Source organism: Pipistrellus hanaki (assembly GCF_964339955.1).
Source record: "Pipistrellus hanaki genome assembly, chromosome: 1".
NCBI classification, from domain to species: domain Eukaryota; kingdom Metazoa; phylum Chordata; class Mammalia; order Chiroptera; family Vespertilionidae; genus Pipistrellus; species Pipistrellus hanaki.
Genome location: NC_140503.1, coordinates 15,964,399 through 15,982,733, shown reverse-complemented (window position 1 = coordinate 15,982,733; position 18,335 = coordinate 15,964,399). Strand labels below are relative to the sequence as shown.

The window sequence follows — 18,335 nt, the reverse complement described above, 5'->3', positions numbered from 1 at the left end:
ACTTCACTCCACGCACCTTTCCCTTTGCTGATTTTGCTTTGTATTCTTTTGCTGTGATAAATCAAAGCTGTAAATACCACTATATACTGAATCCTGTGAGTCTTTCTAGAGAGTTTCAGTCTTGGAGATCCCCCACATAACTGGGAATAAACTTAAATTGTTCAGGACACAGCAAGAAGGCAGTGTGGCTGGAATCCTGAGAGTGAAGAGGAGCGGCGGAAAACGCAGCTGGAGAGAGAGGAGGGGCTTGATCACGGAAGGCCTCATTATAGTACAGGTGAGGAGCTGGGTTTGTTCTGCATGTGGCAGGAAGCCACTGGAGGCTCCTCAACAGGCAGAAAGATCAGACAGTGGGGGGTGGGGGTGGGGAGGTTGAAAGCAGGGGCACCAGATAGGAAGCTGAGCTTCCTTAGGAGAAGCAATAAGGCAATGACGTGGTTGGGAGGCTGACAAAGAAAGCAAGCCTAGAAGCAACTGCAGTATAACCCAGTTCCAATGTGGTTTGACTGCAACCATACAAAGCCATGCCTATGCAATTTATGTTACATAAGCTTTTTCATGTATTAATAATACATTAATAACAAGTCTAAATAAAAGAAAACAAGCCGAGACCGGTTTGGCTCAATGGATAGAGCGTCGGCTTGGGGACTGAAGGGTCCCGGGTTCGATTCCGGTCGGGGGCATGTACCTTGGTTGCGGGCATATCCCCAGTGGGGGGGTGTGCAAGAGGCAGCTGATCGATGACTCTCTCTCATCGATGTTTCTAACTCTCTATATCTCTCCCTTCCTCTCTGTACAAAATCAATAAAATATATTAAAAAATAATAATAATAAAAAATAAATAAATAAATAAAAGAAAACAATAAAGTAATTACTTAAAAACCAAAACAAGTGAGTCTAAATTTTTATAAAATTGTTGCTATAACTACACAAAATTATTCAAGTGATTTAAAAATACCCTATAACAAATACCTAGTAAAATATATACTAAAAACAAAAGAACTATAAAGGAATCTTAAACTACATTCAGTGTCCCTGTTGTTAGTGGCAAGGTGGCCATTGCTATTAACTATAGATACACCAGAGGCCCGATGCATGAAATTCATGTAAGGGCTCAGCCCTTGCAGCTACAGCTTCATTGGAAGGTTGTTCAGCTGTCTGATCTAATTAGCATATTATACTTTTATTATTATAGATAATTATGGATACATAGATGTTAGGATAAAGCAATATAAGATTAATATCATTAGGTACCAAGATTTTCAGCATCAGGGAAAGGAGACACAAACAAAAGAAGCAAAAACCCTACTGGGTAGAGAGGGCTAGCAGCAGACCTGCAACCCATTCTCTCCTTTTACTGCCCAAGAAACAGAGAAACAGAAAGTTGGCACAATTAAATCATCTTAGAAACTTGCTAACAAGAGACCTTCTGGCAAGCACACCAGAGGTTTTTACTACCAGGAGGCCTTACTCATGGAATGCTTTCACAGGGTGGACGTGCTCATTGAGATGAACCTGAGATGCATGTATTTACTAGTATAAGGCATGATTTCCTAGAAAATTTCACACAAGCTATGCAGTTGCTAAAGAACAAATGGGAGATATTTCAAAACTGAAACACCTTTCTTTGGCTGAAGTCACACTCCACACACATCACTTAGAGACCTCACATGTTGAAATCTGGGGCAGAGTGCATCCTAATTAAGGCAACACAGGACCTGGGAGCAGCTCTGGCTGCCATGAACTTCTGCGCACATTGCCTATGTGCTGTTATCACTGTATCTTCAAAAATCTTAGTCACGTTTGATCTGATTCCCATGAGTCCAATTGGTCAACAGAATGAAGCATACACATATAAAACCCATGAATTTGAAATGATGCTCAAAAGCAAAGCAAAACAAACAAAAACATGCTCACTGGTTTCCTTTGGAGGCTGCTAGGACACCAATTTATTATTTAAAAATATTTCAAGGAAAAGAATCATGCATTTAACCTGCTTTCCCTGTATGGACTATATTTCAGAGTAACCAAATAGTTGATGAGGGAAAGTTCTTTTTTTTAGTTTTTTTTTTTTCTGTTGTTTTTTAAAATATATTTTTATTGATTTCAGAGAGGAAGGGAGAGGAAGAGAAAGAGTTAGAAACATCAAAGATGAGAGAGAATCACTGATCGGCTGCCTCTTGCACGTCCCCAACCGGGGATCGAGCCCACAATCTGGGCATGTGCCCTTGACTGGAATCAAACTTAGGACCCTTCAGTCCCCAAGCCGATATTCACATCCTGGGAATACCAGAAGAAGAGAGCAAGAAATTGAAAACCTATGTTAAAAAAAAAAAAAAAAAATGACAGAAACCTTCTATAACCTGAAGGAAATAGACTTACAAGTCTCCAGAAAGCATAGAGAGTCCCAAACAAGACAAAGCCAAAAAGGCCCACACCAAGACACATCAAAATTAAAATAACAAAAGTTAAAGCCAAAGAGAGAACCTTGAGGCCAGCAAGAGAAAAGCAGTTAACGCTAGAAGGGAGTTTCTATATGACTGTTAGATGATTTCTCAACTTTGCAGGCCAGAAGGGATTGGCAAGAAATATTCAAAGGGATAAAAAGCAAGGACCCTACAACCAAGATTACTGTACTCGGCAAAACTATCATAGAATCTAAGCTTATATAAAGAACTTCCCAGACAAGAAAAAGTGAAGTTCATCACCACCAAACCAGTATTACATGAAATTTTAAAAGGTCTTCTTTAAGAGGGAGAAGGAAAAAAATTTTTTTAAAGTATGAACAATAAAATGACAATAAATATTGTATGAACAATAAATATAAAATATTTATATGAAAAAAGTATGAACAATAAAATGACAATAAATATATTTACCAACAACTGAATCTTAAAGAAAGAAGCAGAACAGAAACAGACTCACATATACAAAGAACATTTTGATGGTTGCTAGATGGGAGTGGCGTTGGGAAGATTGGTGAAAAGGGTGAAGGGATTAAGAAGAACAAATTGGTAGTTACAGGATAGTCATGGGGATGTAAAGTATAGCATAGGGAATATAGACAATAATATTGTACTAACTATGTTTAATGTCAGATGGATACAAGGTTTATCGGGATGATCACTTAGTATAGAGATTTTCAACCCTTTTCATCTCATGGCAATAATTACTATTGATAAAATTTTGGGGCACACACAAAAAATGTATTTTTTGCCAATCTGACCAAAAAAAAGGTATAATTTTGATTCATTTATACTGGATGGCTATTGCTGTGTTGGCTGTTGTCATTTTTTTATTTGACTATCTGAGAGAAAAGAGGTCAGGTATTGCACATTTTAAAAATCCTCGCAGCATATTGGTTTAAGATTGCTCACTTAATAAATTATATAATGTCTAGTCACTGGGTTGCATACTTGAAACTAATATGATGTTGCGCGTCAACCGTAATTGAAAAATACAAATTATTTAAAGAAAAGATAAATAATAAAAAGGAATGAATTAAACTATAATACTTGGCCCAAATTTTAAAATGGTAATAGATAGCTGGCCTAGATACAGGAATAAAAGTTAGTTTCACGCTCTGACCAGTTTGGCTCATTGGTTAGAGCGTGGGCCTGCAGACTGTAGGGTCCCGGGTTCGATTACGGTCGGGGGCACATGCCTGGGTTGTGGGCTTGATCCCCAGTGGGGGCGTGCAGGAGGCAGCCGATCAGTGATTCTCATCATTGATGTTTCTATCTCTCTCTCCCTCTTCCTTCCTCTCTGAAATCAATAAAAAAAATTTTTTTTTTTAAAAAAGGTAGTTTCAAAGGAAGCAAACCAACTTATTTTTCTGAAGATCAATTTAGTAATATGTATCAAATGTCTTTTAAAATTTTACATTTAGTCCATCAAATTCACTTTTAAGAACCAATTCTCAGGAAATTTTCATAGATGTGCAGAAGAAACATCTAAAATGATCTCTCAGCCCTAACCCGTTTGGCTCAATGGATAGAGTGTCGACCTGGGGACTGAAGGGTCCCAGGTCGATTCTGGTCAAGGGCATGTACCTTGGTTGTGGGCACATCCCCAGTGGGAGGTGTGCAAGGAGGCAGCTGATTGATATTTCTCTCTCATCGATGTTTCTAACTATCACTCTCCCTTCCTCTCTGTAAAAAATCAATAAAATATATTAAAAAAAAAAAAAAAAAAAGACATCCCCTGAAAATAAGACCTAGCACATCTCTGGGAGCAAAAATTAATATAAGACACTGTCTTATTTTCGGGGAAACAGGGTAGTATATAAATTTTGATCCAATTTAGTCTTAAAACCGTACATCTTACACTGGCAAGAGTAATTAATTCTTCATGATGTTAATAGCTGTTATTTCTAGTTGATGGGATCAATATATTTTAAAATTTTTAGATTGGTTTTTCTATTAATGTTTATAGAATTTTTATAATTAAAAATTATATTTTTAAAAGATAAAAATCTCAATCAAGTCCTGAAAGTGGCTAACAATAAAATAATAAATGGGTATAGCAGTAATCTTTAAACAAAATGATAGAAGGGTGGAGGGACAGTGTATAGTGGACACACATTGCTGTGATAAATATGTTTTAAATTAAAAAATAGAGGGTGTCAAGGTAAAAGTTAGAAGAGGATTAAAGTTTATGTAAGCTTCAATTACAGAGGGATAAATACCTAAATCAAACTATCAATACCTAGGATGACTGAAAAGGTTACAGCAGTAAAAATCCTAACACAATTCTGAAAATAACCAAAGTAGCATGTTAGACAATCCTTTCTGAGTTTCTAATGTGTGTACCATTCTCACAGATTATTACATACTGGGGTCCAAAAATAAATGTTACCGTGTTTCCCCGAAAATAAGACATCCTCCGAAAATAAGACCTAGTGCATGGAAAGATAAGACATCCCCTGAAAATAAGATCTAGCGCAACTTTGGGAGAAAAAAATTAATATAAGACACTGTCTTATTTTCGGGGAAACTGGGTAGAACATCTATAATAATAAAAGGATAATATGCTAATTAGACGAGACGTCATTCCTGACAAAGCCGGGCCCGAGGGAAGCCAGTCGGGGTCCCGGGTGCCTGCGGGCGGTTAGAGGAGGGAAGCAGCCCGGGTCCTGGATACCGGCTGCCTGAGAAGGAAGGCCTACTCTTGCACGATTTTCATGCATCAGGCCTCTAGTTAATAAAAATGCGATTTTGACTACTGAATTTGGTCAATGTAGAGTGGGTCACATCTGTTAAGTGAATAACTTTGATAGGTGAAAATCTTGTAAAACTAAATTTTATACATTATATGTGGTTAATAATCAGTAAACCCAGATTTCTGCATCTTTTACTCTAGCTTTAAAATCAGTCGTCTCATTCGTAAATCAAACGAAAGCCAAGAAAATGTCAGACTACCTGGTTTCCGTACTTGCGTTGGTTCTTCATAATCTTTGCTTTCTGAATTTGAAGATTCTAAAAAGCTGACTTCTTCTGTGCCACTTTCCCCTTCTTGGCTCCTGGGGCCGTCTTCCTCCTCCTGAATAGGTGATTCCAATTCTGGCTCTTCTGAATCAAGAAATATCTGACCAGCAACTACTCTGCCTGCTGTGCTGTGGTCCTTTACTGACTCATCTGATGGCAAAGAAGTCTGAGAACAGAGAGTATTTTTAGTTATCAACAGTACCAAAATTGGTTTCAATCTAACTTGACCATTACTTTTATAATACAGATATCTCTCCTACAGCTCCCTGAATGTGCCATACTTGCTCATCTCTATAGGTTTTTGTAGGTGTTCATCACATTGTCTGCATCACCTGCCTAACTCTGCCTCTTCAAATTTCAACTGAGATGTTACTTTTTCCAGAAGCCCTTTTTTTTTCAATTGATTTTTTTTTTCTGAATCAAACAGCTGTTGTATTTCTGCTAAAGAGACAATAACACAGATAAGTCAAAGAGCTGAGTGAAAAAGGGGTAGACCGTGCAAAGTGGAAACCTAACATAAAAAGACACATACACCAGTAGCCTCTTTAAGGGAGGGAGGAAGGGAAGGAGGGACCGAGCCACGACTTGGGCATGTGCACCAACCGGGAATTGAACCAGAAACCTTTCGGTGCACAGGACCACAGGATGACACCCAACCAAATGAGCCATATTGGCCAGGGATGGGAAGTATTTCTTAAGTCCTAAAGTCTGGGTTAGGATCTTCCCATACGCGCTCCCAATGTATCTTATATTTCCCCTTATGATAGCCCTGTTCTAAAACTTCCTGTTTCTTATCTATATTCCCTCTAATCTAGAGATCAAGGATCATAACTGATTGGTCTACTTGAATACATAACAATCAGCATTAACCATTCAATCAAGCAATTTAAGTGCATAACTCAACAGATTCTTTAAAAACATTGATATAAGTAGAAATAAATGGTAGAGAGTCTTCAAAATTTAAAAAACTAAACATTAAAAGAATAAAATCAATCTCTCTTTAGGCAATAAGAGCCTTTAGGCTCTTTCACATACAAACACACACACATCTGGGAACATTCAAGTTGAAATTAAACCTAATAACCAACATTCTTTTTATATATATATATATATATATATATAACCAACATTCTTAATGGAAATATTTATTATTTTCTCTCCCGTAGGTCAGTGGGTTTTTTCTTACCAAAGAACTAGAACTATATATTGACACCTGCTATCTTTTCTTTTTCTTTTTAAAAAAATCCAATTCTGTTTCTCAAAACATATAGATTTCATATCCTTTGTTTTAAATCGGGCATCAAATATGAGCCAATGCAAATGTTCGTACATACCTTGGAATCTAAGGATTCATCCTGGCTGCTTTCATCATCTGTAAAAAAATTTTTAAGACAACTTGGTCATCTTTCTTGTTGGGAAGTCACAGGTATTATGAAAAGAAAGCATTTGGTAAGTACAACAAATAATAATCAGGCACTGGATAAATAAAACTAGAATTATCTAAAGCTGGCTGTATTCAACAACAGTTCAGAAAAGTTTACATGAGAGGAGAAAAAGGGGGTGAGATGGTCGTTTTTCCAGGAAAAAAATTTGCTTGATCCGTTATACAGGTAGGAAGACCAACAACTACCACACCAAAACCAGATACTTCAGGATACCATCCAATTATTCTGTATATACTCAGACTACTGCTGAGAGTTACTAAATTTATAAAAATCAGTCTCTGATTTTGTGGTTCAGGATTCTATTCTTTTCCTCTGCTCAGAATCTGGAGTTACACCAGCTTATGTTAATGCTGATTAGCACTTTATTGTTCACTAAGACTACTAAAGATGTGCCCTAAGAACTATTATTATTATTTGACAGTAGAGTTAGTATACTGAGATAGTTGTGTTCTATTTTACTGAAGAGATAACCAGATACAGGTAAAAAGTATCATCATACTATCATGCATTCATTCACAAAAGATATACGTATTTATTGCCGAAACCGGTTTGGCTCAGTGGATAGAGCATCGGCCTACGGACTGAAAGGTCCCAGGTTCGATTCCGGTCAAGGGCATGTGCCTTGGTTGCGGGCACATCCCCAGTGTGGGGTGTGCAGGAGGCAGCTGATCGATGTTTCTAACTCTCTATCCTTCTCTCTATAATATATCAATAAAATATATTTTTATTTTTTAAAATATATTTTTAAAAAGATATACGTATTTATTAAGAAATCAACAGCTTATATTAAATAGACAATGAACCCAGCCACTAATTACACCTTTTCCCCCAAATTCACATCTGCTGCTTTGGTTTTGCCCAATTACATTAATTCTCCTTCTATTATTCTGTGTTTTCCTGGTATTACTTCTATTCTGGTCACTGGTTATTCTTTGTCCTTTTTGTTTTGTTTTGGTTTGGTTTGTTAATTCTCACCAGGTAATTTTCCCCCCCATTGATTCTTATTTTTATTTTTAGAGAGAGTGGAAGTGGGAGGAGAGACAGAGAGACATGGGATCTGGGGATGGTGCTGTGCCCTTGGTGCTGTGCCCTTGACCAGCATCAAACCCTCAACCCTTCAGTCTAAGAGCCAATGCTCTAACCACTGAGAAAACTCGCTAGGGCCTGTTCTTATGTAAACACATGTGACAACTCCATGCCCGTATGCAAATGTTTGGTCTTTGTGTTTCTGGCCAGTTAACAAATAGAGGATCTCTAAGCTTCCTTTTTCACTCTTAAAATTACATAATTTTAGCTAGGAATGAGCTTCAGTTTTGTCTGTTCCATAAGTTATATGAGAAATTAACCAGTAGACAAAATGTCTTAAGACCATGTGATTTTTACTAGAAAATTTTGTGATAGAGTTGCCATATATCTTTACTTCATATGGTCATATTATTCATAACCTGTAATTCTAAGATATAACAAAAACATGTTTTAGAATTTGTATTATCACTGAGCTAACCTTTAAGAATTATAAACAACTCAAAATTATATACAAAACACACAACTCTATTTCACAATATTGGTTTCTTTTGAATATTTGAAAAAAAAGCCTATTAGTGAGGTTTTGTCATATACAAAAGTGCTGTCAATTCAAAGAAGCTTAAGTTACAGCTTCTTTCATATCACTGTTTTACATTACCTTTCATATGTTTTCATTCTGTTGGGGGGGGGGGAAGAAGAGGATATAGCATGTCTTAATCCACAGTGCCCATACATTTAGGTAGTGATATCAATCCTATATAATAAAAGCCTAATATGCTAAATGTCTGATGGTTTGACTAGTCGCTATGATGTGGCAGACGCTCTGACCAGTAGGTTAGCTTGCTGCCAGGGTCCAGCTGATAAGGATTGGGCAAGACAGGCTGAACATGCCCTGGAGTTCTCCTGTGGTCCCTTCCCGCCCAATCATGCACCACACCAGTGGGGTCTCTCAACCTGGCCTGCACCCTCTGGCAATCCAGGACCCCTCAGGTGATGTCAGGAGTTGGTTTTGGCCGGATCCCCACTGGACAGACAGAGGAACTCCACCAGTGCATGGGTGCATGAATCTATGCACTGAACCTCTAGTTAATGAATAATCATCCTGCATGCTAACTTCTTCACAATTATCACCCAAAGCCCAAGTTCTAACATATGGTTCAAATTCCATTCTCAACAAATATTTGGATAAAGGGGAAAAAATTCATCTCTATTATATATTGAAGTTGTATGTGTGAATGTATTCAATTAATCACAAACATTAGATAGTTAATAAATCAAGAGCAGACATTGAATATGCAAATATATATGGTATGTCCCTAAATACTAAAACTTTAGATTATCTGGGATTCTTAAATCACTAAATTTAGTATCCGTCACAACAGGTCACTAAATAATACAGATACCTATAAATAAATTTTAAGACATATACATTTGAGATACTACAAGCTGTTAGGCATTAATGTGTTTCTGAACTCCAACAGACATGGAAACTTGTGACAACAGGGTTATTTCATGTGAATTGCATCATGCTTCTCTCTCTTTCTCTTTTCTCTTCACAAACAGGAATAGATACTAAGGTTACTGGCAAATAAGAAAATTCTTTTTCTTTTACTAAAGTGGGAAAAGCTACCCCAGATGGTAGTTTTAAAGGATAAGCTATTTTCTCTTTCAAACTGATATATCTACTCGCATAACGCATTTAAAGAAGTTGCTTATAACCTGAAGATTCTGATATGCAGAAACCAGGTAAGGATTAAAGACACTGAAGTTATGCATCAATAAAACAAAAATAGTAATGCTTTTTATCAGAACACAGACATCAAGCAACAAGAAAACTGCAAAAGGATTCAACGAGGAGTTTCGGGTTTCTCACTCAAAGTTTCATATCCAAAATATAATGGTTTGCATTACTTTAGTAATCGTACACCTTCCTTTGAAAAAGATCAATTTTCATTTTTATTTTATTAGCTAACAACACTGCAAAGTACCAGGTATATTCTTTCGGGGAAAGTAATGATTACAAACTCATTTTCTAACTCGTCATGTAAATTACACAGATACACCTTCAAACAGAAAAGCTTGAGTTTGGTGCAAAGAGACATCCTGTTTTCTGCTTTGCCACTGAATCTATGTGGATTCTAGGATACTCCTGATTCTTAATTACTCCTATTCTGAAGCCTGGAGACCTGGGTTCAAAACCTGGCTTCCTTATATATTGATTTTATCCATGTGGTTCAATATGGCAAACTTTCTCAGACTCCTTTTCCTCAATGTACCAAAGAATAATACCATCTGCCCTGTTGACTCACAGTATTTTTGAGGAACAGAAGAAAAATGAAACAGCCTCTGCAATTTCTAATCTATTCTCTGGATATATGGTATTAATACAACTCTTACTTGAAATACCCAGCAACGAACCTAATGTAAAAGAATCTGAAACAGTTTTGGCCCAAAGAGAGAAAAGTAAACCATTTGCCTCTTCCTGCCAAAAATAAGAAAACATGTATTTCTAAGTGAGAAAAGTTACAGTACTTTTCACTATTACTCAATTCCTAAAACTCTCTCTCACATAAATATTTCAGGATATCTGCACTTTCTATCAGCCCAGGGATGCCTTTATTATCTGTCAATACGCACATCTTACATTATTTAGTTCTTTGCCTCTACCAGGGAAATGTTTTGACACAATTTAACTGTGAGTGAAATCACAGCAGTCAGTTCTTGAACTTACATCAACACAACCCAAAGGGTTAGCACTTCAGTATTAACAGTTTTCTATTAGAACATACTGAGAGTCCCAAATGTTGGTGAATTGACTTCAAGGATCATCTCCACGCACATGGAGCTCTAAATATGTAAAATCTAACTAAAGGAAGATGCAGGAAGGTGTCTGTACGCTTTCATTTTCTCCAAGTTCTGCAAGTTGAATTCACAAGGATATAGACATGCTCTTTAACTAGTAGTTCTCACAGTTTAGTGTAAAGAATCATTGGTGAAGCTTGTGAAACTACAGACACCCTGACCTGTTCCAGACATAAAACTGCATTTTTAACAAACCTCTACAAGCAATTCTCATACAGGTGGTCCATGGTCCGTCAAGTACTCTACCATGGTACAGCAAGTAGTTTGCTTTCATACTTCCTTTGATCAAATAACTGCTAGCAGTGCTCCAAGAATTATGTCAAGTTTTAAAGATTTGATCCTTAAAACAAACTATCGATGAAAGGGGGGAGGGGGGTGTCAGACCTCAAAGCATGATGTTGGCAGTCACATAACTAGCATATGCTTATTGCTTTTGAAATGGTATCTCAAACCACATTATGGACAGAATTTTAGGTTTAGGCCTCTTATTTTAGAAGCAGAATGACGTTACGGCATTGACTTACAACTAGGGCAGACAATTTGGGGATTCAAATAACCATCTGGGAAATTTTCTGTTGAAAAAGAGGATTGACATTTATACCCTTCCTTGTTCTAAAAAAAAATGTTCAAGCCACAGAACAGCTGTCTTGTCAACGAAAACTGATTAAAATTCAAAAGCTTTACTGTACTAATTATTTCCCAACACTTAGACACACTAAGTGTTTCTTTACCAAACACACTTTCAAAACCGAAGTTTTCAGATGTAGGGGGACTAAAGTACTAAAAGGAAAAATAATTATTTTTAGAACCAGAGTATAAATCAGCTAATTTGTAAAATCACAGGGATTTCTATGTCTACATACTAGTTAAAAGTAGGCCCTGGCTGGATGGCTCAGTAGGTTGGAGCCTCGTCCAGTACACCCAAAGGTTGTGGGTTCTATTCCCATGGTGTGTAGGGGGGGGGGGGGGGGCACCGACCATGTTTCTTTCCCTCTCCCTTCTCCTCTATAAGATCAATCAAAAACATATCCTCGGGTGAGGATTTTTTTTTTATAAAGTTAAAATTAGTTGCAATCCTTTATAAATGTATAGGAACCATGATTCCCCTCCCTCCCCCCCAAATCATAAAATTACTGAGACAACTCAGAAACACTGTGCCATTGAGGTAAAAAAACACTTTCTTAGGAATACTCCTTTTTAAAAGGGGGAGGGAATGAACACAATTATATCAAAGGTGTTCGTGATTAATCAAAGAGACGGAGGACCGTCTCAGGTGCTCGCACACCCCTGTCAACCTCTCCTGGCTTTGGTGCACCTGGCTCTGCCTTGGGTGTCAACCACCTAATTGACAGATTCCCCGAGCCGGAGTGTCTGTCAGAGCCGATGCCGCACACAGTCCACCAGAGAGCCGAGCGAGCTCCGGGGGGGCAGGGAAGGGGGTACCTCCCGAGTCCCTGCGGGTCTGACCAGCGGCGGCACTCCCTCTCAAGGAGTCGACTCCCCATCCGCGAGGAGTCCTGCAAAGTTCGCTCAGTGAGCAGAGGTGTGGGCACGGGGACCGCCCTTGCTTCCCCTCCTTCCTTCTCCAGTCCCCTCACCACCCTCTCTAGCTCAGGCCCACCGAAGCCCAAGGATCCACGGCGGCTGACAGGTGGCTGCGAGGTGAGACCGGAGAGAGTGGAGTCTCCAGCCCGAGCCCCCAAGGCCCTGCCCGGGATGGAGGCCGGGGGGGCGGTGGCTCCTGGCCTCCGACCCAGGGTGGGGGGTGGGTGGGGCAGATACTGACCCGAGGACGCCGAGGCCGTGCCCAGCAGCACCGCACAGAACAGCAGCGTCAGCCCGACCCGGACCCGCATCCTGCTCTCGGGGCTGCCGCCACCCCCGGGAGCTGTCGCTTTCGCCTCTGGCACCACCAACTCTGCCGCCGACACCGCCGCCGCCGGGCTCTTCCTGCTCGCGTCTCTGGCTCCACCCCTTCCCAGGCCCCTCTGCCCCAGAGCGCAGCCAATCCCCGCCTGCCGCCACGGGCTCCTCGCCCAATCGTCGCGGTCTTCCCGCCCTCCTCCCCGCCCCGCCCAGGGGGTCAGGGATTGGCCAATCCTTATGCGATGCTCCCACACGGGCTTTCCCGGTTGGGCCACGGCGTCACCGACATGGCCCCAGTTAATTGGTAGCTCCTGGACTCCACCAGCCCGGAAAATCGGAGCGGGATTCCAGGGCTGGGAAGCCACCGAAGACTACAAGTACCACAATGCCCTTCATGGGCTTCTCGCGTTGTGTGCTCCTGGGAAGCGTAGTCCACCGTGCGGTGTGCTTTAAAAGCGCAGGTGGCTGTTGAAAAGAACTTTGCTAACACCTGGGCCGGACACTAACTCAAAGCCTTGAACCCCCCTGGCTTCTTTTTTCTTTTTTTTAGCCAACGTATTGATAAATATTAAGAAACATGCAATATAATGTGTTAAACGCTTCATCTTCGTTTAATTTGAAAAATTTGAATTGGAATAGTGATATCAGACCCGAGGAAAAAACACAACAGGTAGACTGAATATATATATATATATATATATATATATATATAAATTCCCTCTGAATTAGAGGTATTTTTTAAACTTAGATAAATAAGTACCCTATACAGGGTGAGGCAAAAGTAGGTTAACAGCTGTTTGTATTAAAAAACAAACACCCATACAATAATTAATAAATAATAACACAATAATAAACTGTGTTTAATGTATTCACAAGTAAGTCCACTTGTGTCCCCTTCCCTCCTCCCTTGTATTTAAGGCCCCCTGCTAGATGCTGCCTGGACAAATTAACCACTCCTTCCTGTTTCACTGTTTTCTAGTGTAGCAGTAAAAAAATAATTTTTTATTTCTATATTTTTTGGCTGGTCTAATAATCTAGCATGAAATAGATGAACAGGAGAAAATAACTAAATTTACATATGTATATAGAGGGGTTCGCTAAGAATAATGGGACCCCAGGAAACATTGGGCAGTTGAGGCTTATATGCCATTCAGATCTACCAAGAGGGAGACAGGGGTCTGGAATTTCTAAGGGAAAGTATGCAGTTCACTAGTAGATGAGAAAGAGCAAAAATAAGATAAAGTAATTCTTGCTGGCCATCGGAACTGATGGGACACAGAGGGAAGTCTAACAAACACACTTTGCGTGGCTTCCCCCTGACTGTCACACTTTAGGTCATACTATGATGCTAAGGTGATCACTCCCTTCCTTTAAGCAGGTTTTTCTGAGTTCGTTTAGGTAGGTAAAGGGGGAGGTTCAAAGGTCCTTTCTGAGTCCCATTGTTTCTTAAAAAGAACCAACTTAAAGTAATAAATATCCCAAGAAGACACATTTTGGGGAGGCAAACTCTACTTCCCCTCCCCAGATTTCCACATTCATAACCACACTCTCACCTTCTCATGGGATCTCCTACCTTCTCCCCACTGACCTTATTCTTAATCACAGTTTTGGCATCTTTTCAGTTTCACTTGCATTTAGTCTTGACTGAGTCTTCTCTAACCAGGCAATTACCGGTTAGGGCCAGGCCAATTCTTATTAATTTTCATTTTTCTAAGTGTCCACAGGACATTCACAAACTTGCTTTGTAAATAGATTGTAAGCTTACTGAGTCCAGAGACAATTATACAATTCTGTGTAAAGGTATACAGCATATATAGGAATATAGCATTGCCAGCTACTAGGATTAGACAATTATCGATTGATTGGTAGATATGTCTTACCTCTAAAGCATTTGAATAATAAGATTCAAAGTACAGTTCTTGCTATCTACTATAAATTTAATCTTAAACTATCTTACAGTGAAATTGTAAGGAGCATTTGTACCTTAATTATACAGAAAATTTACTTCACTCATCTGCACCTCATCTATAAAATGGGTATCTTAATAATACCCTCTTCACCAAGTCTGTTGTGAGATTCTAAAAACATATGCAGAAAAGTTCTTCCTTCATTAAAGAATGTTTTACAGATATTATTTATCATTGATTGCTTGTTGAAACAAAGGAACAGAGAAAACAAAAAAGTTAATTTTACTTTTAATTTAAAAAAGGCTTAGTTTTATTAACTTTAATTTTAAAAAGTTAGTTTTACTAACTTTCCCTTAATTTAAAAAAGGGTTAGAGCTGCTAGAGCTTCTGCCTTAAGCCAGCAATGAGTAATATAGCTGTTCTGAGACTGCTCATGGGACCTTGACTTTTGGGGGAAATTTCAAATCTCCAAATCAGGTATTGAATACATTGTGGAAAGCCAACTTTATTTGATCAGCTTGCTAGATTGCATGACAATTAGTTAGTGAACAGGTTGTGAATTCTCCATAGCCTTCATCCAGTGTACACTCCTCAAGGTTTCCTGTCAATATTCTCAGTAAAAGTTGTGTACTCACTCTACTGGCACAAACTGTGAAATTATTTATTAATTCACAGACTTCTTTAATATTTGCTCAGCTGTCTGTACTCCATTTAAGTTGTCCATATCAGTGTTCTGAGTCATGTCATAGATTACCAAGTTGCAGAAAACCTGTTTTCTCTGCATTACAGGACAGCATAAGGCTCAGGTAATAAATGTTTTTTATGTGGATAACACTGATGTAACCTTATTCCATTGAAATGAATCAAGCAATCAGTCAATATTGAGACTTTCCTAAAAGTGTTGAGCACTTAAATCTAGCTTGCTCTTCATGTAAGGACGGTGAGACAAGGCTGAGAGCCTTTTCCTGAGAATGGAGTGTTTGTCGCTAACTCTAGTCCACTATATCCTTTCCCGTGCTATTCTTAGGGATCTATTTGAGTTGGCAGTGTGGGCAGGCTGCCAGTGCTTGTATCAACATATCTGCCAGGAGAGGATTAGGGAGAGGCAAAGAGTAAAATATCCTCCCCCCATCAGAGCTTGGAGAAGAATATACTTTCTTTGATATTCATGAAGTGGATTAAAGTCATTATCTTTGTGTTCCTTTTCCATGCATAAATGAAAATATAAATCCTTGCACCCTATTGTGAGATAGAACCTGGTATCTCCCACATACATTCTGATCTCCTTGAATAATGGACAATGGCTTTTTTTGTTGTTGTTACTCCGCACCCAAGGATATTTTCCCCATTGATTTTTTAGAGAGTGGAAGGGAAGAAGGGAGAGGAGGAAAAGGGGAAGAGAAATATCGATGTGAGACAGGCACCTGGATCGGTTGCCTCTAGGGCAGGGAATCAAACCTGCAAACTAGATACATGCCCTTAACCAGGAATCAAACCCAAGATCTTTCAGTGTTTGGGTCCAGGCTCTAACCACTTAGTACTCCGGCCAGGGATGAACAATGGCTTTATTTTATTTTTTTATTCTCTCTCATCATTGATGTTTCTATTTCTCTCTCCCTTCCTCTCTGAAATCAATAAAAATATATTAAAAAAGAAAAGAAAAACAAACAAACACCTAAGCTCTGAAGGTGAGAGAATAAATGAGGTGGTGTGTGTGTGTGTGTGTGTGTGTGTGTGTGTGTTCAGGCTCTAGTTACTGAGTTTTATCCTGAAGTGACATTTACTTTGGAGCTGTGTATTCTTTCTGAGCGAAGTTGATTCATACCAGGCAAAGGAAAAGCCAGGATACCTCCATACCCTCAATAAATGGGCAGGCATCTTTTTGTCTTCCCCTTCCCCCACTCCCCATAGCATTGTTAACTACTGTAGATTCTGGAGAGAGACTAAACTAACTCCCAATAAGAATTTGATTAAGTGAACTTTATAAGGTGGAAATAAATAGCTTGGAGCTCCCATTCAATTAAAAATACTCAACTCCTGAGTAGATGTCGATGCATTTAATGAGTGAATGTTGGGTTAGGAACATGATACAGTCATGTGCTGTTTAACGACAGGGACACATAATGAGAACTGTGTTGTTAGGCGATTTCATACTTGTGCCAACATCATAGAGGGCACTGACACAAACTTAGACATTACTGAGGCATCCACTTCAAAGCTCGTGTCCAGCCCAACCGGTTTGGCTTAGTGGATAGAGCGTCGGCCTGTAGACTGAAGGGTCTCAGGTTCGATTCTGGTAAAGAGTATGTATCTTGGTTGCGGGCACATCCCCAGTAAGGGGTGTGCAGGAGGCAGCTGATCGATGTTTCTCTCTCGTTGATGTTTCTAGCTCTTTATCCCTCTCCCTTCCTCTCTGAAAAAATCAATAAAATATATTTATTTATTTATTTTTAATATATTTTATTGATTTTTTTTGCCCCCCCCCCCTTTTCCCACACATCCCCTCCCTCCCCAGAGTTTTGTGTCCATTGGTTGTACTTATATGCATGTATAAAAGTCCTTCGGTTGATCTATTATCTCCCCCAGATCTTCCTCCCCTCCCCGCTGTAATTTGACAGTCTACTTGTTGATATACTGTCTCTATATATATCTTTTGGTTCATCAGTTTATAATGCTCTTTATTATCCACAAATGAGTGAGGTCATGTGGTGCTTCTTTTTCATTGATTGGCTTATTTCACTCAGCATAATGTTCTCCAATTCCATCCAGGTTGCTGCAAATGATGAGAATTCCTTCTTTTTTATTGCAGCATAGTATTCCATTGTGTAGATGTACCATAGTTTTTGGATCCAATCATCTGCTGATGGACACTTAGGCTGTTTCCAAATTCTGGCTATTGTAGATTGTGCTGCTATAAACATAGGGGTGCATATATCCTTTCTGATTGGTGTTTCTAGTTTCTTGGGATATATTCCTAGAAGTGGGATTACTGGGTCAAATGGAAGTTCCATTTTCAGTTTTTTGAGGAAACTCCACACTGTTCTACACAGTGGTTGCACCAGTCTGCATTCCCACCAGCAGTGCACGAGGGTTCCTTTTTCTCCACAACCTCGCCAACACTTGTCGTTTGTTGATTTGTTGATGTTGGTCATTCTGACAGGTGTGAGATGGTACTGCATTGTTGTTTTGATTTGCATCTCTCGGACAATTAGTGACTTTGAGCATGTTTTCATGTGTCTTTTGGCCTTCCTTCTGTCTTCTTTTGAAAATGTTCTTCAATAAAATATATTTAAAAACGAGCAAACAAAGCTGGTGTCCATTTCAAATAAACCATTTGCCAGCCACCAGGGTAGGTAAACATCCCCTCCCTCGCCCTGCCCTCTCTCCCCTGCCAATCATTATAGAAATAGGCTCCTTTGTTTTAGAGATTTTGGTTGATTTCTGTAACTGACCATTTGAACTACTTATTTATTTCTCTCCCCACCTTTTAAATGTTCTCTGTTATGTTTTAAATTCATATGAAATCCTAGGGCCCCTACACCAAGGATCCTCATAATTTTGATTTGATTCATAGCCTTCGCTTTAAAATTCATTTTTCCTCTGCACATCTCACAGACCTAGCCTTTCCCCCTAATCAGCAACCCCTGAGGAAGCAGAGGAGAGTAGCCCAGTCCTGACTAAGGGTCTCAAGATCTGAGCCTCTGGTAGGCTGAAGATATGTCTTTTTATTTATTTATTATTTA

The 18,335-nt window shown here is 39.1% G+C and overlaps 1 protein-coding gene across 1 annotated transcript in view; it reads right to left on the bottom strand.

Annotated features, from left to right (window-relative positions):
- SEL1L (SEL1L adaptor subunit of SYVN1 ubiquitin ligase) overlaps nucleotides 1-12,785 on the bottom strand; it is a 55,207-nt gene extending 42,422 nt beyond the window's left edge. The window contains exons 1-3 of the mRNA XM_084891546.1: nucleotides 12,606-12,785; nucleotides 6,821-6,858; nucleotides 5,421-5,652 (exon numbers count right to left, since the gene is read on the bottom strand). Coding sequence (XP_084747672.1) covers nucleotides 5,421-5,652; nucleotides 6,821-6,858; nucleotides 12,606-12,675 — 340 coding nt within the window. The 5' untranslated portion in view covers nucleotides 12,676-12,785. The remainder of the gene's footprint in view (nucleotides 1-5,420; nucleotides 5,653-6,820; nucleotides 6,859-12,605) is intronic.
- Between the last annotated feature and the right edge of the window lie 5,550 nt (nucleotides 12,786-18,335).